The sequence below is a fragment of the Lissotriton helveticus genome, chromosome 6 (assembly GCF_964261635.1).
Source record: "Lissotriton helveticus chromosome 6, aLisHel1.1, whole genome shotgun sequence".
Classification (NCBI taxonomy): Eukaryota; Metazoa; Chordata; class Amphibia; order Caudata; family Salamandridae; genus Lissotriton; species Lissotriton helveticus.
This window is the reverse complement of record NC_136067.1, coordinates 667,456,537-667,477,708: the sequence shown is the minus strand read 5'-3', so window position 1 is coordinate 667,477,708 and position 21,172 is coordinate 667,456,537. Positions and strand designations below refer to the sequence as shown.

The window sequence follows — 21,172 nt, the reverse complement described above, 5'->3', positions numbered from 1 at the left end:
ACAGGCTTCACAAACTGACCAGGGAGCTGGTCCCAGCACATCTAGAGGCTCAACCTCTACGTCTCGTGCACCAGATATACGGAGAGAGAGTTGCCAAACCTGAAACTTAATTGTATAAAATGCAATGCCATTTTATGCCGTGGAGAGCAGTCAATTGAGGTTGTATGTGTAGCAAGCCGAAATCATCGCTGCTATCTTTTTTTTTATTTTTTATTGGAATGACGTTTTAATTCCCAAAGTTCAACATTTTGTCTGTTTATTTTTCTGTTTTTGAAAAAAACACCAAAAAATCTCAAAATTGTTAAAAAAACACAAAAAAAAATTAAAGAAAAAACGAAAAAAAACAGTTCTCTTCAGAACTACCTTATTTGGTTAAAAAATAGAACTAACTGCATGCTAATATCTGGGTGATTGCCCGAGTACATGTGTAGAACATGATTGATTCTAATAGTGCATGAGTAGTGAGAGGGACATGGCTGACTGCATGAGTTGTGTACAGGTAATTGTAGGTCTACATGTGTTAGTGTCTGTGTTATTATAGGAGTTCATGGGTACTGACTGGATGATTACACTACTACAAGGAGAGTGCATGGTGATTTTATAAGTGATTGGGTTTTGGCAGAGTGATTGGTTTAAGACATGGGAGTGGCTGAGTAACTGCAGGAGTGCATCAGTAGTAACAGAGAGATTAGTAAACTATATAGGTAGCAGTCAAACAAATGTAGAAGTGCAGGAATAAGTGTTTGAGTAATTGCATGAGTACATGGCTACTGACTGGATGATTACAGTACTGCAATGTGAGTGCATGGTGAATTTATAAGTGCTTGGGTTTTGGCGGAGTGATTGAAGGAGTGCATATGTGGTAACAGAGATTAGTCAACTGTGTAGGTAGCAGTCAAAGGAATGTAGAACTGCATGAATAAGTGCCTGGATATTTGCATGAGCACATGTGTAGTGACTGGATAACTAAAGTACTGCAATGTGAGTGCATGGTGAATGCATCAATGTTTAGGTATTGGTGCAGTGATTACATAAGGACATGCTACTGGCTCGATAATTGGTGGAGTGCACAGGGACTGACAGTGTGATTGCTAGACTGCATGGCTACTACCTGGGTAATTGGAGCAGTGAGTCAGTACTGTGAAGGTGGTTTGTGAACTGCATGAATAGTGCATATCTGAATGTAGCACTGCATGTGTTAGTGGCAGGGTCATTGCATAAGTACATACATACTGACTAGATACTTAGGGTTGCAAGGAGAGTGCATGGTGAATTTATAAGTGCTTGTGTTTTTGCAGAGTGATTGGATAAGGACAAGGGACTGGCAGGGTGATTGGAAGAGTGCATATGTAGTAACAGGGAGATTACTGAACTTTATAGATAGCACTCAAAGAACTACAGCAGTGCATGTGTTTGTGACTGGGTCATTCCATGACTACATGCGTAGTGGCTGGATGATTACAGTACTGCAAGGAGAGCGCATGAGTGAATTTGTAAGTGCTTGGGTATTAACAGAGAAATTGATTAGTACATAGTACTGGCTGGCTGGCTTATTGGAGGAGTGCACAGAGAGTAACAAGGTGATTGGACTGCATGGGTAGTGCGCATTTGAATATAGCACTGCATGTCTTAATGGCTGAGTCATTCTATAAGTACGTGGATAGTGAGTGGATACTTAGAGTGCTGCAAGTTTAAAACATGGTGAATTTATAAGTGCTTGGGTTTTGGCGTAGTGATTAGATAAGAACATGGTAGTGGCTGGATGATTGGAAGACTGCACAGAAAGTGACAGTGTGATTACTGGACTGCATGGGTAGTACTTGGGTAATTGGAGGAGTGAATCAGTACTGTGGAGGTGGTTAGAAGTCTGCATGAATAGTGCAATTCTTTATTAATTCACAAACGTCTAAAACATTTGCACTGAGAATATCCAAAATAAACTCATTAATTCATATTGATATCATTTACATTACTCCAAAAATATTACTTGGCTTCTTGTAATCCAGCAGTAGACCTTCCATCTGATGAGAAAGATTTAGTTCCACCTCCAAAAAAGACTAAAGTCTATTGATTGGAAATTGTTTATAATTCCGGAGGGAGAAAGAAAAGTAAGTGCAAGGAAGGTGAGTTGCACGCTTTGTCCCAAAGTTTTCTCAAGAGGCAGTGAGAAAAAGTAGTCATGTGGAACTTCTAGTATGTATAAACATCTGCAGACTATACATCCCAGACAACTTGCAAGAGAATAACTGCAATGAGCTAAAGAGGCCACACCACAAACTGACCAGGGAGCTGGTCACAGTACTTCTGGAGGCTCAACCTCTGCATGTAGCTGTCAAGATATTTGTACAGAGTGTGCAACGCTCAAACAGCATTGTATAAAATGCAATGCCATTTTATGCTGTAGAGAATAATCAGTGGTCGCTGTATGTGCAGCAGCAAGAAATCATCGCTGCTAAAACAAGATTCAGTTGAAATGACATTTTGACGCTGTACAAAAAAGAAGGAAAAAACTGTTCTCAAAACTAACTTATTTGGTTAAAAAAGAGAAATAACTACATGCTAACATCTGGGTCATTGCTAGAGTACATGTGTAGAGCAGGATTGATTATGAGTGCAGGCATAGTGATAGGGAGATGGCTGAACTGCATGACTAATGCACTGGTAATTTTAAGTCTCCATATGTTACTGCCTGTGTTATTGTAGGAGTACATGGGTATTGACTGGATGATTACACTACTGCAAGGAGAGTGTATGGTGGGTTTTATAAGTGATTACGTTTTGGCGGAGTGATTGGATTAGGACATAGGACTGGCTGGGTAATTGAAAGAGTACATAGGTAGTAACATGCAGATCACTAAAGTGTATATGTGGCACTCAAAGGATTGTAAAAATTACATGAGTACATAAGTACTAACTGGATGATTGGGATATTGCAATGTGAGTACATGGTGATTTTATACATGGTTAAGTTTTGGCAGAGTGCTTGGATAAGTATATGGGACTGACTGAGTAACTGAAGGAGTGCTTTGGTAGTAACGGGGAGATTAGTAAACTGTATAGGTAGAAGTCATAAGAATGTAAAAGTACAAGAATAACTGCCTGGGTAATTGAATGAGTACTGGCCACCAGACGGGAGCTCCTCCACTGAGCTCCTGGGTTAGGGATCACCTATCGGTAAATATCCCTGTACAACCCGGCCATCCACCGATCTCCTTCGCCCTGCTGCCCTCCTACGCCACCATACAGCAGTTTTGTGCAAAGTTGGCCCCCGCAGCACTGCACTGACCAGCACAATGGACCCCTCTTACCTGACCTGAGTGGCCTGAGTGGGGCGGGAGTAGCTGAGGCTCCACGCTCGGGCTGGCATATCGCCTGCTTCATCACGTCGAACCTGGCCAACAAACCGACAATCAGGTGTCGGACCTTGAGGAGCATTAAGCGGTGAACATTGCAATCAGCCATCGCGCGGGTTTCTGGAGAACAACGCGACTTTATTAACCCCAGCACTCCGCAACAAGATGGCGCCCGCCCGTATCTAGTCTTAACGGGCCCGTACCTGAGGACTGGCTCCGGCGGCATGGTCCGTGGGGTGAGTTAACGGGAACGGCGGAGTGTGAAGGTAACAGCCCAATGATAGATGCTGTCGGCAAGCAGTACAGGATCGTGGGAGGTGCCGGAGATCGGGTCAGCGACCGGATGGTGCCTGTGACTTGCACCGCTGTGACCCTGATCCGAATGAAAGTCCGATCACGGCGTACCTTGTGGAAGACACCGAGGGGAGTCGATCCGGCACCTGTGGCCTGGAGAAGGTGAGGCGGCCCGCTCCCCCCCCCGCCCCCCCCCCCAGCGACTAACATAAACTGCGAAAGGAGTCGGAACCCGACGAAGGAATACCGCGGTAGTCAGGAGGAGGTTGACTCCCCCGAACCACCCGATACCGCACGGGTGACACCCCCCCCCCCATTGCTACTCATGCTGGCTGCAGGAATGACAGTCACTGCCTGACCCTAACGTGGCGGACTGGATATACGCACTGCAATCGCGCTTAGGATACCACCTTCCTCCCCTCTGACAAAAGTGGCACACACTGGAGGTTTCCCATCGCCCGTCCTGGGAGCTGCGCCCTGGGGGTGAAGCCCAGCACTAGCAATCGCAACAGCCACAATGCAAACTTTGCGCCCCCCTGGCAGGGCTGACCACCGACTGTGCCCCCCCCTGATAACCGCTGCCCGAATGGCCCTGAAAAGGAACCGGGCGTGCTCACGAGACGGCTGTGAACAAAACCGGGGCACTTCATAAACGGAGGCTCTGCCACACATGTCCCGGACACCGGCAACACCCCGCACACAAAGAACCACTCCAGCCAGCACAATGGGAAAACCAAAAATCACGCAGAACCTGACTGTACCTGAGACTGCACCGGATAATCAGCCGAGTACCTGCACATTGGCTAAGCTGGCAACTATAGTCCACCAGATCCATGTGAACTTTTTTTCCAAACTACTGTCCCCCTACCCCTCCCCGCTCTACTTCTCTCCACTTTCCTGATACTGACCTCTGCCTTCACCTGTCCTGGCCCTTAGTCCCCAGCCTATCTATCTGTGAATTTTCCCTCGTCATTTGAGATCTAGCTATTCTGTCTGATGTCTTATGGAGCTACCTGGTTTAGCTATAGGGGAGACAGGTCGGGGATTCCCTCCTTGGACGTCACCTACCCAGTCTGTCTTTAGCCAGACTTCCTTTCGTCTCTCCCCGCATCCTCCCTCTATTTACGTCTCTCCTTCTCTCCTCTCTCAATGTATTGAGGCTGAACTATTTTGTCGAATGCCCGATGGAGCTACCTGGTTTAGCTATAGGGGAGATGGGCCGTGGACTCCCTCCTCGGTCGTCACCTACCCAGTCGGCCTTTAGACAAGATTTCATTTCGTCTCTCCTTGTTGTCTCTTCCCCTATCCCCCCTTTCTCTCCTTCCCTGCCTCCTCCCCTCTACGCTCCATTTATTTTGCCTTCCATGTTTCTTTAAATGTTTTTCCCATTGAGACCTAGCTATTTGGCTAATGCCCGGTGGAGCTACCTAATAGCTATAGAGGAGATGGGTTTTGGGACTTCCCCTCGACCGTCACCTACCCAGCCGGACTTTGGACAGACTTTCCTTGCGTCTTTCTGCCGTATCTCCCTCCTACCCCTTTTCCCTTACCTCCTTCCCCTCTACAGTTCAATTATCTCGTCTTCTATGCTCTTGTAATTGTTTGTCTAGCAACTGATGTTCATTAGAACTGATGTAATCTTGTAATGTAATTTTTGTGGAACCTCATGTAAAGCGCTCTGATACCTCCGGGTCTAGCCAGCGCTATATGAAACTCTTAAAATAAATAAAAAAATGATTAGAGTACTGCAATGTAAGTGCATGGTGAATGTATACGTGCTTGGGTTTTGGTGCAGTGATTAGATAAGGACATGGTACTGGCTGGATGATTGGAGGAGTGCTCACAGAGAGACAGTGTGATTCCTGGACTTCATGGGTACTGCCTGGGTAATTTGAGGAGTGAATCAGTACTGTGTAGGTGGTTAGGGGACAGTATGGATAGTGCACATGTGATTGTAACACTGCATGTGTTAATTGCCGAGTCATTTTACCAAGTACCTGGATAGTCACTGGATACTTAGAGTGCTGCAAATTGACAGCATGGCAAATTTATAAGCGCTTGGGTTTTGCTGCAGTGATTAGATAAGGACATGGTACTGGCTGAATGATTAGAGTACTGCAAGGAGACCGCCTGAAGGAATTTATAGGTGCTTGGGTATTGGCAGAGGGATTGCATTAGTACATGGTACTGGCTGGGTGAGTCAAGAAGTGCATTGGGAGTGACAGGGTAATTGGTAGACTTCATGAATAGTACCTGGGGAATTTAAGAGGGTCATGAGCAGTGTATAGGTGGTTAGAGGACTGTATGGTTGTGCAGAGGTGAATGTATTAGTGCATGGATAGTGTTTTGATTACTTAATCTTACCTTTACAATAGTAGATATCAAAGTATTTGAAAGAATTTTTGCAGTTGTTTTTATCATTTAAATTTTAAAAACATTCGAACTTTAGAATTAGGGTCTGTAAAAGAAGAACAAATACAGTTATAACATATAATATAATTTACATAACCTATTCAGTTTGCCTTTTTGCTGTTCTCAGAATGTATTAAATTTCACTAAAGATAGTGAGAATTAAACATTTGGATAAATCCACAATGGAAAAAGAAGTGGCGCTAAAATACAGCCCTGTTTTAGTCGACTGGCTGCTGATATTTTTGGTGACGACATTTTTTTTTCAAGTTAAGCTATAGCCACGTTTTGTCATGCAGAGATAATAAAAACATTAATATTGGTGGAACTAATCCCATAATTGGACAAAATCCCCCAGAGTTTTTGTCAATTGACTTTGTCAAACACCGACACATAGACAATGTTGCATGTGTATAAATTAAGGCTGCTTTTTAAAGTTTTGTTGGTCAGCAGTTTTAGTGCAATGATATAATCAACAGTGGAGCATCCTTCTTTAAATCCAGATTTCTCCATAGGAAATAGGTTAAAGTCAGAGGCCTTTTGTAATAAGCTAATCTTGTTTAGAGTGTTTCTTCAACATATAGCAAAGCAATTGGACAATAATCACTTGGGCTCTGATTTGAACCCTTTTTGTACAGGGTGTGTATAATAGCCCCTCTCCATAAGGGACGGACATTTACAGATTCCAAGACCTTAGTAAATAGATTATAAAGGAATTCCCCAAACAAAGCAGATGGTGAGCTTTGATCATGTCTATAGGCACCCCAAGGGCAAGATTGTTTTTATTAACACCTATTTCCTCTGTAGAAATCCAAAAGTTGGTTTTATAATAACTTGGTAGCTCAAAAAGGTGGAGCTACAACATGCATATAGATTATCTACATGCATTTCCCATTTCTCATAAGGTATGTGGAAATAGTTTGTCGGTTTTATAGACTCGGTATCCCAGCCAACCAAGGATCAGAATAGTCTCATGTCGCAGATTTTAATACAGTGAAGCATTTTTTACCAGGCCGAATCCTGTGATCTTCTAGGGATTTCCTCAACTGGAAATGCTTTACCTATGATACCCTCTTCAAATGAAGAAATATTGGTGGCCGAAGAACAGAGACATCAAACACTTATGTTTTGCAAGGTGTAAAATATACATCAAAAAAGTGTATGTAAAGATTGATGTAATGGCCTACGGAGGGCTACATGTATTTTTACTTGGTTGTGTAGTCAGAGTTACTAATTTGTATAATCTGCTACAGTTCATAGAAATTTCCCAAATTAAGCTTGACAGCACCCAGACCAGTATTGAAGAATTTCAAAGGATCATTTGTAGGCTGCTGGATGTGAAAACAAATCGACTGTGCACAAGACACAATGTCGTATGGACAAAATAAAGCACACTTGTTCATCAGAGTACATTTCTGGTAGAAACTAACACACTGCACTGTTTGCAAATGTAGATTCCAGCAATGGAAAGGAGGATTATTACACCATATATTGATGGACCAGACATTGGATACTTGAACACCGAAGCTACAGAGAACTTTGTCTTTCTAAAAGAAGAAGAAATTACAGATCAAACTTCTCAGTGAGTTGAAGTCCTTTTCTTTGTTTGTCACGTAACATTTATTCCTATTATATATTTATTTACTACATTAAATATTGTGGACTTTACTACTTTAAGTACAGTGGAAAATGCACTGCCAGGAAGACGGATGCATTGATGGAAAATCAGGTAAAGATAACTGGAATGTAACAATTTTAAAAAAGCATCAAGGAGCGACTGACTTCTAATTGCACTTTCAAAGTAGCAAGGACAGTTGTATGAAAATTCCTTAAAAGCTATTGTAAACCCACTGTCCTAGTAAGAACTCACTGGGCCTGCCAATATGATCATGGTCAGCAATAGATTGTACCATGACATTGCCTTCTTGTTGCCAAGTCTGTACCCCACCTTTTGGAAGGTGTTAAAAATGAAATGTGGCAGGTTTTTCATCAGTTTTGTTTCCAAAACATGGACATTTCATCCAAATCTCCCTCTGGCAGGAACGTATGCCTGCCAAACATTGACTCTGCTTTGTTCTTCTGTGTCTTCTGAAAGTGGTGTACTAGACGAGGATGGGTTTTCTTTATATTCAGGGCGCACAAAACAATAAACTAGGTGCTGTGCATTTGGGAAACTAGGAAAGCAACTGCAATAGAAATGATAGTTCAGGTTATCTGGCTTTTGGCCACAGAATCACATCGTGGGAGTATGAAAAATACCACAACTGTATATTTTTTAAAACCTACGCATCTTAAGGTTTCAATAGCTGAATGCCACACCCCCCTAACCATGTTTGGCTAGCCGGAAGATAATGCTGAACATAATGTTTGTCATATTTCTAGCATTATTATAAAACGGCAATAATTCCTTTCAGTCTTCCTGCACAGGAGCATAACCCTACCATTGTTGATCCCCAAAGTTGTTCCTCTAGGGATCATGAGTGGGAGGTTCATATATACAAGCAATAAACTGGTGGAGTGCATTTAGGAAATTTGGAAAGTAATTGAGTGAAATTACGGTCTATGGTTCACATCTTTTTATTGAGTTTTCATAACAAAAAGCACCACCTATAACCAACCGGCTGGTGGAAATGACTGTTGAGTACCAGTCTGTTGGTCACAAGTATCATCCGTGGTCTGAACTGAAACTTACTACAACCATATGTTTAACTACTAGAGATCATTAGGTTTCTATTTCTAGGTGTCTAAGCACCCAATACTGATTTGCTGGCTCCGTAGTCTTGGGGCTATTAAAAATCTTTGGATTTGAGCCGGGATCCAGATAAGACACCAGGGAATGATTTTGATGGCGGAAAGTGGTAGACTGCAATATGTTGGCCCTGAACTTGCAAGAGAATCTGCCAACTCTCGACTGAAAACCAGTTACACAGTGAATTCAGGTTTATGTTTCTTGTGTGAATTCCAACTCATTTTATTACTGCGAGTTTCCTGCATATGTCAACTTATGGCATTAATAAGTTACATTTTCATTACTTTACTGTGACAGAAAATACCAGAACTTTACACAAATGACCAAAGTCCTACCATCCAATATTTACACAATTCTGACTCCACTGGGTGGCCTATTGCATGCACATGAGCAGACCAATCGTGACTATGAAGACTACAGTGACAGCATATTGACTTCACATGGTAACAGATTTGGCCTACAAACCTGATGCATGCCTGCTACACAAACAGTCTGTCGGCTATAATACAGTATTATTTGTGAGGATGTGACTTCTGTGTACAAATTTACAGGTGGGAAACATTGTGACTCATAGCTCTTTTTTTCTTTAGTTCTCTGCCCGTGCAAGGAGCAAGACCCAGTTTGGATTTGGTTCCATGTTTGACAGAACCATACACTGTTTTAGCATCTTTTGGATTTTTTATGAGGCTAAGAAAAATGCCAAACTATTTAAACCACATCTGGCTCTCTGCTGGGTCACAAGTATGTTTGTGTGCCCTAGAAAGAACCCTGGTACTGTTTGTATTTTGTCTTAGGACAAAAAACAAACCCAAACAATGTGTGCCTCTGCCCTATGAAACACACCTATAGCCTCTTTGGTTCAAAACTTATTTTTTTTTAAATTAGAGAAGCATTGTGAAGCAAAGGAGCTGTGTGAAATTAAAACAGGACGTAGGGATTGGAACTTGATGTAATAGAACAATCCTTGTCCCGCCGTTGCCCATCTCTTGGTTCGATTGTTTTGTTAGTGGCATGTTAGGATAGGTGGGAGCGAAGGTAAAATTAGATGGGGTGATCCGAAGGTGTGGTACAGGCATAGCAATGTGGCAGTACGTCGCTGGCAGGGGAAGGGCCCTCCTTGACAGCCTGTCCTTAGCTAGCCTGACGCCATAATTTGGCTTATATTTCCTTCGACTTCGCGAATTGACTGGTGCCCCTAACCTGCTCTTGCCTTGTGATATTTGCATTTCTCCTGTGTCCGCCTTCCTGACAGTGGTAGTTTCTGAGCTTCGAGCCACATAGTGCACCTGCACACTGGACACTTCCTCCAGGTCTCGGGGTAACTTCTCTCGCAGGGATGGAATGTTCAACATGGTTATCGGTGCTGCTGGGCAGAGCCGTCCTGCTGCTGCTGCTAGAGCTCCGGAGGCTGTGGTATCCCTCGCACTGGTGACCCCCAGGGCCTGTTCCAGTGCCGTTCCTGGGAAACATTCTCCAGCTGAACCTGACTGACCCTCTGAAGGCCTTTGCAAAGCCTCATCGAAAATATGAACCTGTACAGTGAGGACTGCTTATCCTCTCCCGAGGATATATTTAGTCTTAATCAGCTAAATATTGAGCGTATGGAAAATCGTACCCAGCGATCCAAGTTAGAGCTACTCATTACTCTTGGGGAGGTTAATGAGGCTATTAGCTCTTTGGCCAGATGGAAAGCATCTGGCCCTGACCAGATACGTTTAGAATTTCTTGTAACTTTGTCTCTTAGAAGTTTGCCCCAGCTTTGAGGGGCTTGTTTAACTCTTTTGATTTGCTGAATAGGGTTCATAACTCGTAGAGGGAGAAAAACATTGTTATCTTCCCTAAGAAGGGAAAAGACCCCACACTCTGGCTCCTACCGCCCTAACTCGTTAATAAATACTGATTCACACATGCATCCTCTCTAATCCGATGTCTGGTAGATTTGGTTGATTCAAACCAGCATGGGTTTATCCCAGGGTGGAACACAACCTCTCATGTCAATACTGTTATCACAGCTTTGGATGTAGCCACAGCCAGGGGTGGGTCAATCGATATGATATGTTTGGACTCAGAAAAGGCCTTTGGTAGGGCATCCTGGCCCTTCCTTTGGGGCATGGAGACCCTAGGATTTGCACCAGTTTTTATCTCAAGAGTTAGACGTCTCTACTCTGGTCTTAAGGCTAGGTTATGTAGTGGGGGGGACAATCGGATCTCATTTCTATTCGCGAGACAAGGCAGGGGTGTTCCCTATCCTCTCAGTTATTCGCTCTTTACATTGAATCATTTATTCAGTCCCTTAAACGGACGTCTGAGATACAACCCCTTACACTTCATAATTTTGAGGTGAAGAATTTAGCCCATGCAGACGACATTGCCATTTTTACCCCGCCCCAGCTAGTCTTCTTCATGCTATTCTGGAGGCGGCCCAGTCATCTGGAGAAGTTGGCAGCTACCAGTTGAACCAGGAGAAGACTCAGGTCTTATTTAATATGGTCCCTCCAGATCAGGACAGGAGATGGGTACAGTCTTTGGTTCTTGGGGTTTCCCTAACTCTCAACACTCTGGAGATCATAGAAAATAACTACAGTAAGCTGTTTCAACATTCAGCGGAGGTGTTTCATAAATGGAATAGGTTGCATCTGGGTATTATTGGCCATTGTAGTCTTATTAAAATGATTATTCTTCCCACTTTTTTTTACTGCTTACTGTTTTTCAATGAAAATTGAGGCATTGTGGCATAAGTTTATCTGTTCATACCAGAAGCCCCGTTGTAAAATGCAGTATTTGCAGCAGTCAAGGGAAGAGAGAGGGCTTTTACTCCCAGTCCTCAGGCTTCATTATTTGACAACCTTCTTTTCTCAACTGCAGTGAGTACTGGTGTGGGGGCATTTACAATAAGGTCTTATGTTTAGCAAGTTCCTACCATTTGGTGAAACGGTCACCCACGACACGGGCATAGTTGATACAATATATTTTAAACATATAGGTATAAGCCATTAAAGGTCTTTCATCTTATTTGGGGTTCCTTCAACCGAATATTTCCTGATGTCACCCCTTTCAATAAACTCACATAGTTGGGCTATAATCCCAATGTTCCTGACCATATCAAGGAGGGGTTCATGGCTACCTGGGAAAAAGTCAATCTCCTGACATTAGTTCAACTATTCGATGGCTTGTTTTTTTCTTCATTTGATCATTTACATAAAAGGGTCCCTCTCCCTGCAACAGTCTTTTTTAGATATCTGCAAATGGGCCATTTTCATTTTAGTCTTAAAGAAGATGATTTGAGTTGTGTGGACAGTCCTTGTTTCGATCTTAGTAGGAACGCTCGGCTCAAGAGAAATATCAGGCTTGTCTGTAAACTAGTTTATCATTCATCTAATCATCAGAGTGAGGAAGTGTTCCTAGAGAGGACTCATAAGTGGATTAGTTGGCTCAACAGGGAAGCTACACAAGCGGATTTAAGGTATAGCAATATGTTGTTTCATTCAGCTTTGAATGTTTCTCGTATTAAAGTTCATCATCTCAAATGTATTAATGACTGGTATTGCACTCCTCACTGTCTTTATACTATGAAGCTCCGGCTGGATAGTCACTGTTTTCGCTGTGGACTCACTAGGGTGGACAGCGTTCATGTGTTTGCATCTTGTCCAGCATTAAATCTCTTTTGGGAATTTGTCTTCGGCAGATTAGGGTTTATCTGTAAGGTAAGGATCATTGTTGACCCCAAGTTGATCATGCTTGAACATTCACCATTACATTAGCTAGACCGGTGCTGGCAAGATTTTGGCTCTCCAGTGGATTTGGATGTGGGAATTCTTGAATATAAGCCGGCTGGAAATGATGTTAATTGAAAATGATCCTTTGAGGAAATGATTAGCAGGGTCTGGGATCCAGTTCCGGGGTGGTTGACTCAGCGTTCTGCTCCAAAGGACTGGTCTGCCCAAACCGTATTATCTTAGTGTCTCCACGTTGCTCTCCTCCACCCATGTACTCATTACTCATTATTTATTGTTTCTGTTATTTTCTTTCGGCTTGCCAATTTTAGTAAATATGTCAGTTTGTACTTGGAAATTTTTGTTTCTACTTGGATTTCCTCCTTTCTCCTCCCCCCCCCCTTTTCCTTCTCGTATTTTGCTCGTATTCTTGTCTTCCTTTCATATTATAAAAAGACCCCTAGAGACAACCATAGGTCAGATTTCTGCTGCGTGTGTGTGAGGGAGTCCCTGTGAAGAACTCTATTCTAACCTTTCAGTGACCTTATTACTGATACTTGACTAGCCCATCTCCATCTTTCTGTGATCTCTGAGTAGTTTTGGAGGTAAATATCTGGGAATTTAAAAATGTTCTGCATTAGGGAGACCTACCTCCAGTCAACAGCTGTCGTCATGACTGGGAGAGAGAAAAAATGGTCTGTAGAACATCTACACTGATGACCCACATAACGAATGTATTTACAGCACAAAAGCCTGTGACATTTATAAAAAGGTTTCCTTTGAGGACTCTGAAAGATTGGGAGAGGTAGGTTTGGCCCTATTTGTCCTGGAAAAGAAACAAATACCCTCTTAAGAGGGATGCTTATGTGTCCTCCACAAAGATTGCTCATAAGCAGAAATATGTAGATTTCCCATACCTGGAGTTACATCCAAAAACTTCTACAGCCATCTCCTAAAATGCCTTCTGTAAAACGTTCCAAGCAGGATGAATACCAGTCTTGTGCAAACATCAGCGCAAAGAGCCAGCTCCATGGATTTCATCACTGATCTTCAGCCTCGGCCGGTGACCTCCATGTCATCGCCGTGGATGGTGAAGAAAACAAAACACCACTGTCCATGATTGTAAACTCTTAAATTATGACAACATCCTTGTAATTAGATCACTGTTGACAGCACAACCTTCTTTGACGGCAACAGCACCTTTGACGTAGAGACCATTGTCAACAGTGTCGCTGACGATGTCTCTGCTCCAGACGTTGATCCTATTGAGGGCAGTTTTTTGCTCCCAAGTCACTTTCTCACCAATTCAAGTTACATCCATCCTTCCCACTATGATTCTTGTTTCTGAATTAGAATGGGGCATTCGTGACTAGAACGTTTCTGAAGCTTCTTATAGTCTCATGCAGTTTTATGTCTATTACCTCCTGAAGTTTGACGGAGATGTCTTAAACAGTAGATAGGTTTACCAGAACTATGACTTCCAGCCACAGATGTCTGTAGCATGTCATCTCAGCCCTATGCATCTTGTCGTGCCTGCACACATTCTGAGTTGTTGCAGGTGTCTGTTGCGTTTCTCACATTACAACGGATGATGGACACCTTTCAAAGAAGTTCCTCAGCAGCCTGCTGGAACGTGCCCTCTTCCTCCACCATTGTCTCGACCCCCCCTGCAACTACCACCACCTTCTTCTCCTCTGGTGGACCAACCTCCAAAGACAGTCACATCAACACTGCTCACATCCACTTGTAAGGTTATTGGAGACGAGGATTCTTCAGATTACTCTGAATTAGAAGGTGACTGCCAGATGACAAAGTTAATTATGAATGGGTTGTTTATATTTTACCAGACGAAGGTGATAAATCGCCCATCCAACCAGATTCCCAACCTGATGATATAATTAATTTCCCTGCACTAATAAAGTAACTAAAAAATGTAACCTACCATTGACCGCTGTGGAGCAAGAATGCTTCCTATATGACTTCAAAGAGCAACCACTTAAAGCTATTAAATCAATACCTTTACTGGACTTTGTCTGGTCAGAAGGCCTGAAATTGATGAAGACACCAGCCACCATGTCAGAAGTGCAAAACACACAAGATGATGGACGGAATGTTGCACATTGACAAAATATTCACCCCCAGTCACAGATCTGGGTTTAATCCATCGTTATTTCGCTCACCACGCCACCCCAGTTCAGACATAGCCATATGCGAATCAGCCTTGATCCTGTGCCTCATGGGAACAGTCCAGCCGGAACGGCCAAGCCATGTCTTCCCTGGACCGGATCAAGCATCCTAGGACCGGTTCCTGGCCATCATCCAGGATAGCTTCACTCCAGTGGCGCAGTAAGCAAGGGACCCACGTCTGGGCATACCCTTCCCATATAGGGCGAACAGCAAAACACACAAGATGATGGACGGATGAAGGACGGAATGATGGTTGTGTTTCTTTTCTATCCATATGTTTATTCAATCAATATATCTCATCACTAGTGGTCAACAACTTGACAAGAGGTGAGCAGCGGAGAGGAGGTCTTGACGGACGGGGTGTTGAGATGGGCAGAACGAAAACATATGGAACATGAAGCCAAATACGATTGTATACTATATTACACCCGGCTAGACTAAATTGAATCAACATCTGGATAGAAACGAAACACTAGACTCCCATGTGATTGTTAGAATGTGAAAATCAAGAAATAACCAGAATTATTCAGAGATTATTATAAGAAAAAATTGACGGATTGGGACACGCTCCTTTCTATAAAGATTGGACCTCACATATTTAGAAAGTGCCTGATGCCAGTTGCTGCCTACTTCAGATGACAGGGTCACAAGTATACCCTCATTTAGACGATTGCTTTTCAGGAATCTCTAAATGGAAGAAGCAACGGCTTTTATGGTTGCCTTGTATCACTCTTTTCCACAGACTAGGACTAAAACTGAACATCGACAAGTCTTCCTTAAAACCTCATACAAAGTTGCAGCAAATGGAAAAAGCTTTCCCCTTGACCGAAAGACTAATAAAACTTCAGTCTATGGTAAAGACCTCCTTTGTCAAACATTTGGTCCAGTTATACAATGCAAGTCTCTGTTGATGGCCTTGTGGATAGGTGTTCTACTCTGTTTCATACTCCAGATGAAACAAGCACTGGTATAGCGGTGGATCCCTATGAATCTCAGGACTTCTGGTCCACCGTTCATTGGACAGAGTGGTGCTCACAACAGATGCCTCCATGGAGGACTGGAGGGCTCACATGCAATAACTGTGGGCCAGAGGTGTATGGTCGAGTGCAGAAAAGAAGCTCTACATCAACGTCCTGGAGCTCTGTGCCATAAGACTAAATATCTGAAAGAGACACGTTAGTGATAGATTCCTTACCTTAGAATATCCCCAGGCGTCAGACTGGATCCGGAAATTTTTGCGTAGCAATACCCCTGCGCGTCGGTAGGCGTCGTCCGCGGCTCCGCGGCCGTTGTCGTTAGTGCCGGAATGACGTCGTCGGAGTACTTAGACGCCGCCCACGCTCGCTGACATCAGTTCTTCTTTTTTCCGCGCCAGCTAGCGCAGATCTGGAGAAGCTCTACCCCTAGTCATTTTTTGACTAAACTTTTTGATCTTTTCGATCATTTCTTTCTTTGTGTTTTCGACTCTATCGGTGCCGGTAGGGATGCCCGGTTCAAGCCCTGTTCGAAGTGCGATCGACTGATGTCGGTCACGGACCCCCATCGCCGGTGCCTGAAGTGCTTAGGCCTCGACCACGACGACCGCACCTGCTCTGACTGCCGGGCCCTGACGTCGAAGGCTAGGGGGGAGCGGTCCCGCAAGCGGCTCGAGCTCCGGCAGTCGGCCCGCGCCATTCCAGGTCCCGGTCCCACGGGAGGTCGAGGGACCGGTCGCGGGGTCGGAGTCCCCGCAGCTCCGGGAGTTGACATCGGTCGTCGGGATCCAAGTCCTCAGGTAAGAGGCATGAGCGGTCGGAGAGGCATCATCGCTCCTCCGACCCACCCCGGCGCTCGCACGATGCGGCCGGGGGTTCGGGCGACACCGCCCACGCGGTGAGGGGCAGGCGGCGACGCTTGCGACTCCCTCGGAGCCGCGTGGGCGGTGTCGCCCGAACCCCCAGCGGCATCGTGCGAGCGCCGGGGGTTCGGGCGACACCGCCCACGCGGCTCCGAGGGAGTCGCAAGCGTCGCCGCCTGCCCCTCACCTTCGGGTCCATGGGCACGGCGCGACGCCGGAGGAGGTGGAGCGGTACCTCATGGCCATGAGGTCCCTCCTTCCTCAGCCGGGTCCCGCGGCGCCTTCGGGCCCAGCGGTCCCGGCTGCAGGCCCTAGCGGGTCGGGCGCTTCGGCCCCGACGCGGCCGGGTGCTTCGGCCCCGGTGCCGCCGGCGACTTCGGTCCCGGCGCCGCAGGACCTCACCGGATCTGCTTCCGGATCCGGGTCGTCGCCGGGCGACCTCACGACCTCACCGGCGCCGGCCCCGAGGGTGTCGCCCCCAGCGCCCATTGTGGACGCCGTCCCCACTCTTCCATTCGGTCCGACTCTGGCGCCGGAACGGCGCCACTGGGCGCAGCTTCCGACGGCCTTTGGAGATTTGTATTTCCATGAGGAGGTCCAGTCTGTTGACCCTGAGTTACAGGAGACTGGTGACGGAGGTGATTGGGAGGGGTCTGAGGACCCTCAGGCACAGGAGTGCCAGTCTCAAGAGGACTGGACATATGAGCTTGGGGATGCCAGTGGTATTGACACCTCGCCAGATACTGGATTTGTCTCCCCTCCCACCGTGGCTACGGAGGAGGGGGCTGCTTATAGCGTAGTGTTGACGAGGGCAGCCAAGGCCTTGGGCCTTGAGCTCCCCGTTGCGGCCGTGAGGACTAACCTCCTCACTGAGGTTCTTAAACCGCAGGCAAGCTCCAGTGAGCCTCTGCTGCCGTTTAATGAAGCCTTATGTGACGTTCTTGTGGGCACTTGGTCCAAGCCCGCCACAGGTCCGCCTGTGGATAGGAACGTGGCCAGACGCTACCGCCCGGCTCCGGGCGAACCATGCTTTTTGTCCACCCATCCCACCCCCGAGAGCCTGGTTATCCAGGCCTCCACTTCCCAGACCGCATTCCCGACAGCCCCGCCCGATCGGGAATCCAAGAGATATGAACAGTTCGGAAAGAAGGTGTTCTCGTCCCTGAGTTTGGGACTGCGGTCTGTCAATACCGCGTGTCTCTTGGGCCGCTACACCCACACCCTGTGGGACACGGTTGCGGACGTGCTGCCACAATGCCCGGAAGAGGTCCGGGCTAAACTCGCCCAAGCCCTTGTGGAGGGTCGAGATGCGGCACGATACTCTATCCGGTGTGGGCTGGATACCACGGACTCACTAGGCAGGGCGATGGCAACGACGGTGGCAGTTAGACGCCACGCCTGGTTGAGGTCTGCCAACTTTTCAGCCGATGTCCAGGCCACTCTTCTGGACATGCCGTTCGATGGCCGTCGCCTTTTTGGCGACAAGGCAGACCATGCGCTGGAGCGCTTTGAGGACTCCAGGGCTACTGCCAAGTCCTCAGGCCTTTCGGCCACGCGCCAGCAATCGGGTGCCTTTCGTTCCTTTCGTGGCCACGGAAGGGGCGTCCCCACACGTGCTGCCAGCCATGCACCGCAGAATGCCCAGCAGCGCGGTGGCGGCCGTGGAAACCGCCGTGGCGGCGGGCGGGGTCAGTGGCGAGGCCAGTCCACACCTCCCTCCGCAGCACCTGCCTCAAAACCTTCCGAGTTTTCAGGCCCATGTGACGCCTGTGGGAGGCAGGGTTCGCCATCACCACTCCCACTGGCGCACTGTCACGTCGGACAGGTGGGTGCTGCAAATCGTCCGAAGGGGCTACTCCCTCCCCTTCGAGGCGACCCCTCCAGCCATGCCACCGCAATTCCACCGCGTGTCGTGGGTTCACTTGCAACTTCCGCAGGAGCAAGTCACGGCCCTCTTGGCCAAGGGGGCCATCGAGCGCGTTCCTGGGCCAGAAGTAGGGTGTGGATGTTACTCCCACTACTTTCTGGTGCCCAAGGGGGGCCTGCGCCCTATCTTGGATCTACGGAATGTCAACGGCTTCCTCCAACAAGAGAAGTTCAAGATGCTGACTTTGGCTCAGGTCTTAGCTGCCCTGGACCCCGGAGACTGGATGGTAGCGTTGGACTTGCAGGACGCTTATTTTCACATCCCCGTCCTTCCGGACCACCGGCGTTACCTGCGGTTCACGGTAGGCCACAAGAATTTTCAGTTTACCGTTCTCCCCTTCGGCCTTACCACGGGTGTTCATGAAGGTGATGGCGGTGGTCGCAGCTCATCTGCGCAGGTTAGGGGTGTCAGTCTTCCCCTACCTCGACGACTGGTTGTTGAAGGCGGGCTCGCCCCAGACAGTCGTCAGCCACCTCCAGACTACGGCCGACCTCCTGCACTTGCTGGGGTTCTCCATCAATGTGCCGAAGTCGCACCTGTGTCCCTCTCAGAAGCTCCTCTTCATCGGAGCGGTTCTGGACTCGGCACAGTTTCGGGGTTACCCTCCCGAACAGCGGGTTTGGGATATTCAGGCTCTGATTCCAATCTTCCAGCCCTTATCCCGAGTCTCGGTCAGGTTGACGCTGCGGCTTCTGGGACTGATGGCCTCCTGCATCCTTCTGGTGCGTCACGCCCGGTGGCGGATGCGGGCTCTGTAGTGGGACCTGAAGTTTCAGTGAGCCCAGCATCAGGGCAACTTGTCCGACCATGTCTTGATCTCGGAGGGCACTGCAAGACTGTTGCAGTGCTGGCTCACGGACCGCGATTGGGTCAGTGGCAGATCCCTCTCCCTACCCCACCCGGAGCACGTAGTTGTGACGGACGCGTCCCTCCAGGGCTGGGGTGGCCACATGGGAGAGGCGGAGATCAGAGGACTCTGGTCTCCGGCGGAGGCCCGGCTCCACATCAACCTGTTGGAGTTACGAGCGATTCGTCTAGCACTGAAGGCATTCCTCCCCTCTGTCCGGGGGAGTGTAGTGCAGGTGTTCACGGACAACACCACCGCCATGTGGTACTGCAACAAACAGGGCGGGGTCGTGGACCCTATGCCAGGAGGCTCTGCGCCTCTGGCAGTGGCTGGAACGTCAGGGCGTGACCCTGGTGGTTCAACACCTGGCAGGTTCTCTGAATGCCATGGCGGACGAACTCAGCCGTCGGTGCATGATGGATCACGAATGGCGTCTGAGCTCGAACGTGGCGCAAGGCCTCTTTCAGCAGTGGGGAGAGCCTTGGTTACATCTATTCGCCACCGAAGAGAACGTGCAATGTCATCAGTTCTGCGTGTTGGAATTTCCAAGGCGGAGCTCGCTCGGAGACGCTTTTCGTCGCGAGTGGAGTTGCGGTCTATTGTACGCCTTTCCGCCTATACCACTTCTACCCAGAGTGCTGAAGAAGATCAGGCGCGACCGGGCCCAGGTTATCCTTGTGGCTCCGGACTGGGCACGAAGATACTGGTATCCCGAGCTACTCAGCATGTCAGTCGATCCCCCGATTCGTCTGCCTCTTCGGGAGGACCTTCTATCGCAGCAGCAGGGGACGGTCCTCCACCCGAACCTGTCCATTCTCCACCTACAAGCTTGGAGATTGAGCGGCGACTGTTGAGGCCATTTGACTTGCCTCCCGAAGTCTGTAATGTCATTCTGGCAGCCAGGCGTCCCTCCACAAAGTCGGTATACGCCTGCAGGTGGAACAGATTAGTGGCAAGGTGCACAGCAAAGGCTGTGGACCCACTCTCTGCCCCCCCTTTCTGAGGTTCTCCTCTTTCTTCTGTCTCTTGCCCAGCAGGGCTCTGCTCTGGGCACTGTCAAGGGCTACCTTTCTGCCCTTTCTGCCTTCTTGAGGCTGCCTGATCAGCCTTCTCTGTTCAAGTCCCCTATTGCAAATAGATTTCTTAAGGGCATCACACACATGTTCCCTCCTGTTCCCTTCGTGATGCCCCAGTGGGACTTGAACCTTGTTCTTACTTTCCTGATGTGCGTTCCCTTTGAGCCACTTCACAACTGTCCTCTTCGCCTTCTGACTCTGAAGACTGCTTTCCTTGTTGCCATCACCTCTGCCAGGAGAGTGAGTGAGCTCCAGGCCCTTTCTTGTACTCCACCTTTCCTTTCTGTCCATCCGGACAAGGTTGTGTTGCGTACCAAGCCATCTTTCCTGCCCAAGGTTGTCTCAGCCTTCCACACCGGGCAGTCCATCAACTTGCCAACCTTCTTTCCGCCTCCGCATCCCTCTAAAGAGGAAGAGCGGCTCCACCGTCTGGACCCAAAACGTACTTGGATCGCACACGCCAGTTCCGGGTGGATGACCAACTCTTTGTTGGTTACGTGGGCGCTAAGAAGGGGAAGGCGGTACACAAGCGGACCATCTCCCGGTGGATCATCTTGTGTATCCAGGCATGTTACTCCATGGCTAAGAAGGAGCCCCCTGTTGGATTGAGGGCTCATTCCACTCGGGCCACGGCGACTACAACTGCCCTGGGCCGGGGAGTGCCCTTGCAGGACATTTGCCAGGCAGCTACGTGGGCCTCGTTGCACACGTTCGCACGACACTACTGCCTGGACAGTCAAGTCTGGAGGGATGGCTTCTTTGGCCGTTCCGTCCTCCAGG

The 21,172-nt window shown here is 47.5% G+C and overlaps 1 protein-coding gene across 3 annotated transcripts in view; it reads left to right on the top strand.

The window, feature by feature from the left end:
* Positions 1-21,172, top strand: part of IBTK (inhibitor of Bruton tyrosine kinase) — an 876,521-nt gene that overhangs the window by 550,782 nt on the left and 304,567 nt on the right. For all 3 annotated transcript variants that reach the window (XM_078648126.1, XM_078648125.1, XM_078648127.1), the window contains one exon: positions 7,511-7,638. In XM_078648126.1, coding sequence (XP_078504252.1) covers positions 7,511-7,638 — 128 coding nt within the window. The remainder of the gene's footprint in view (positions 1-7,510; positions 7,639-21,172) is intronic.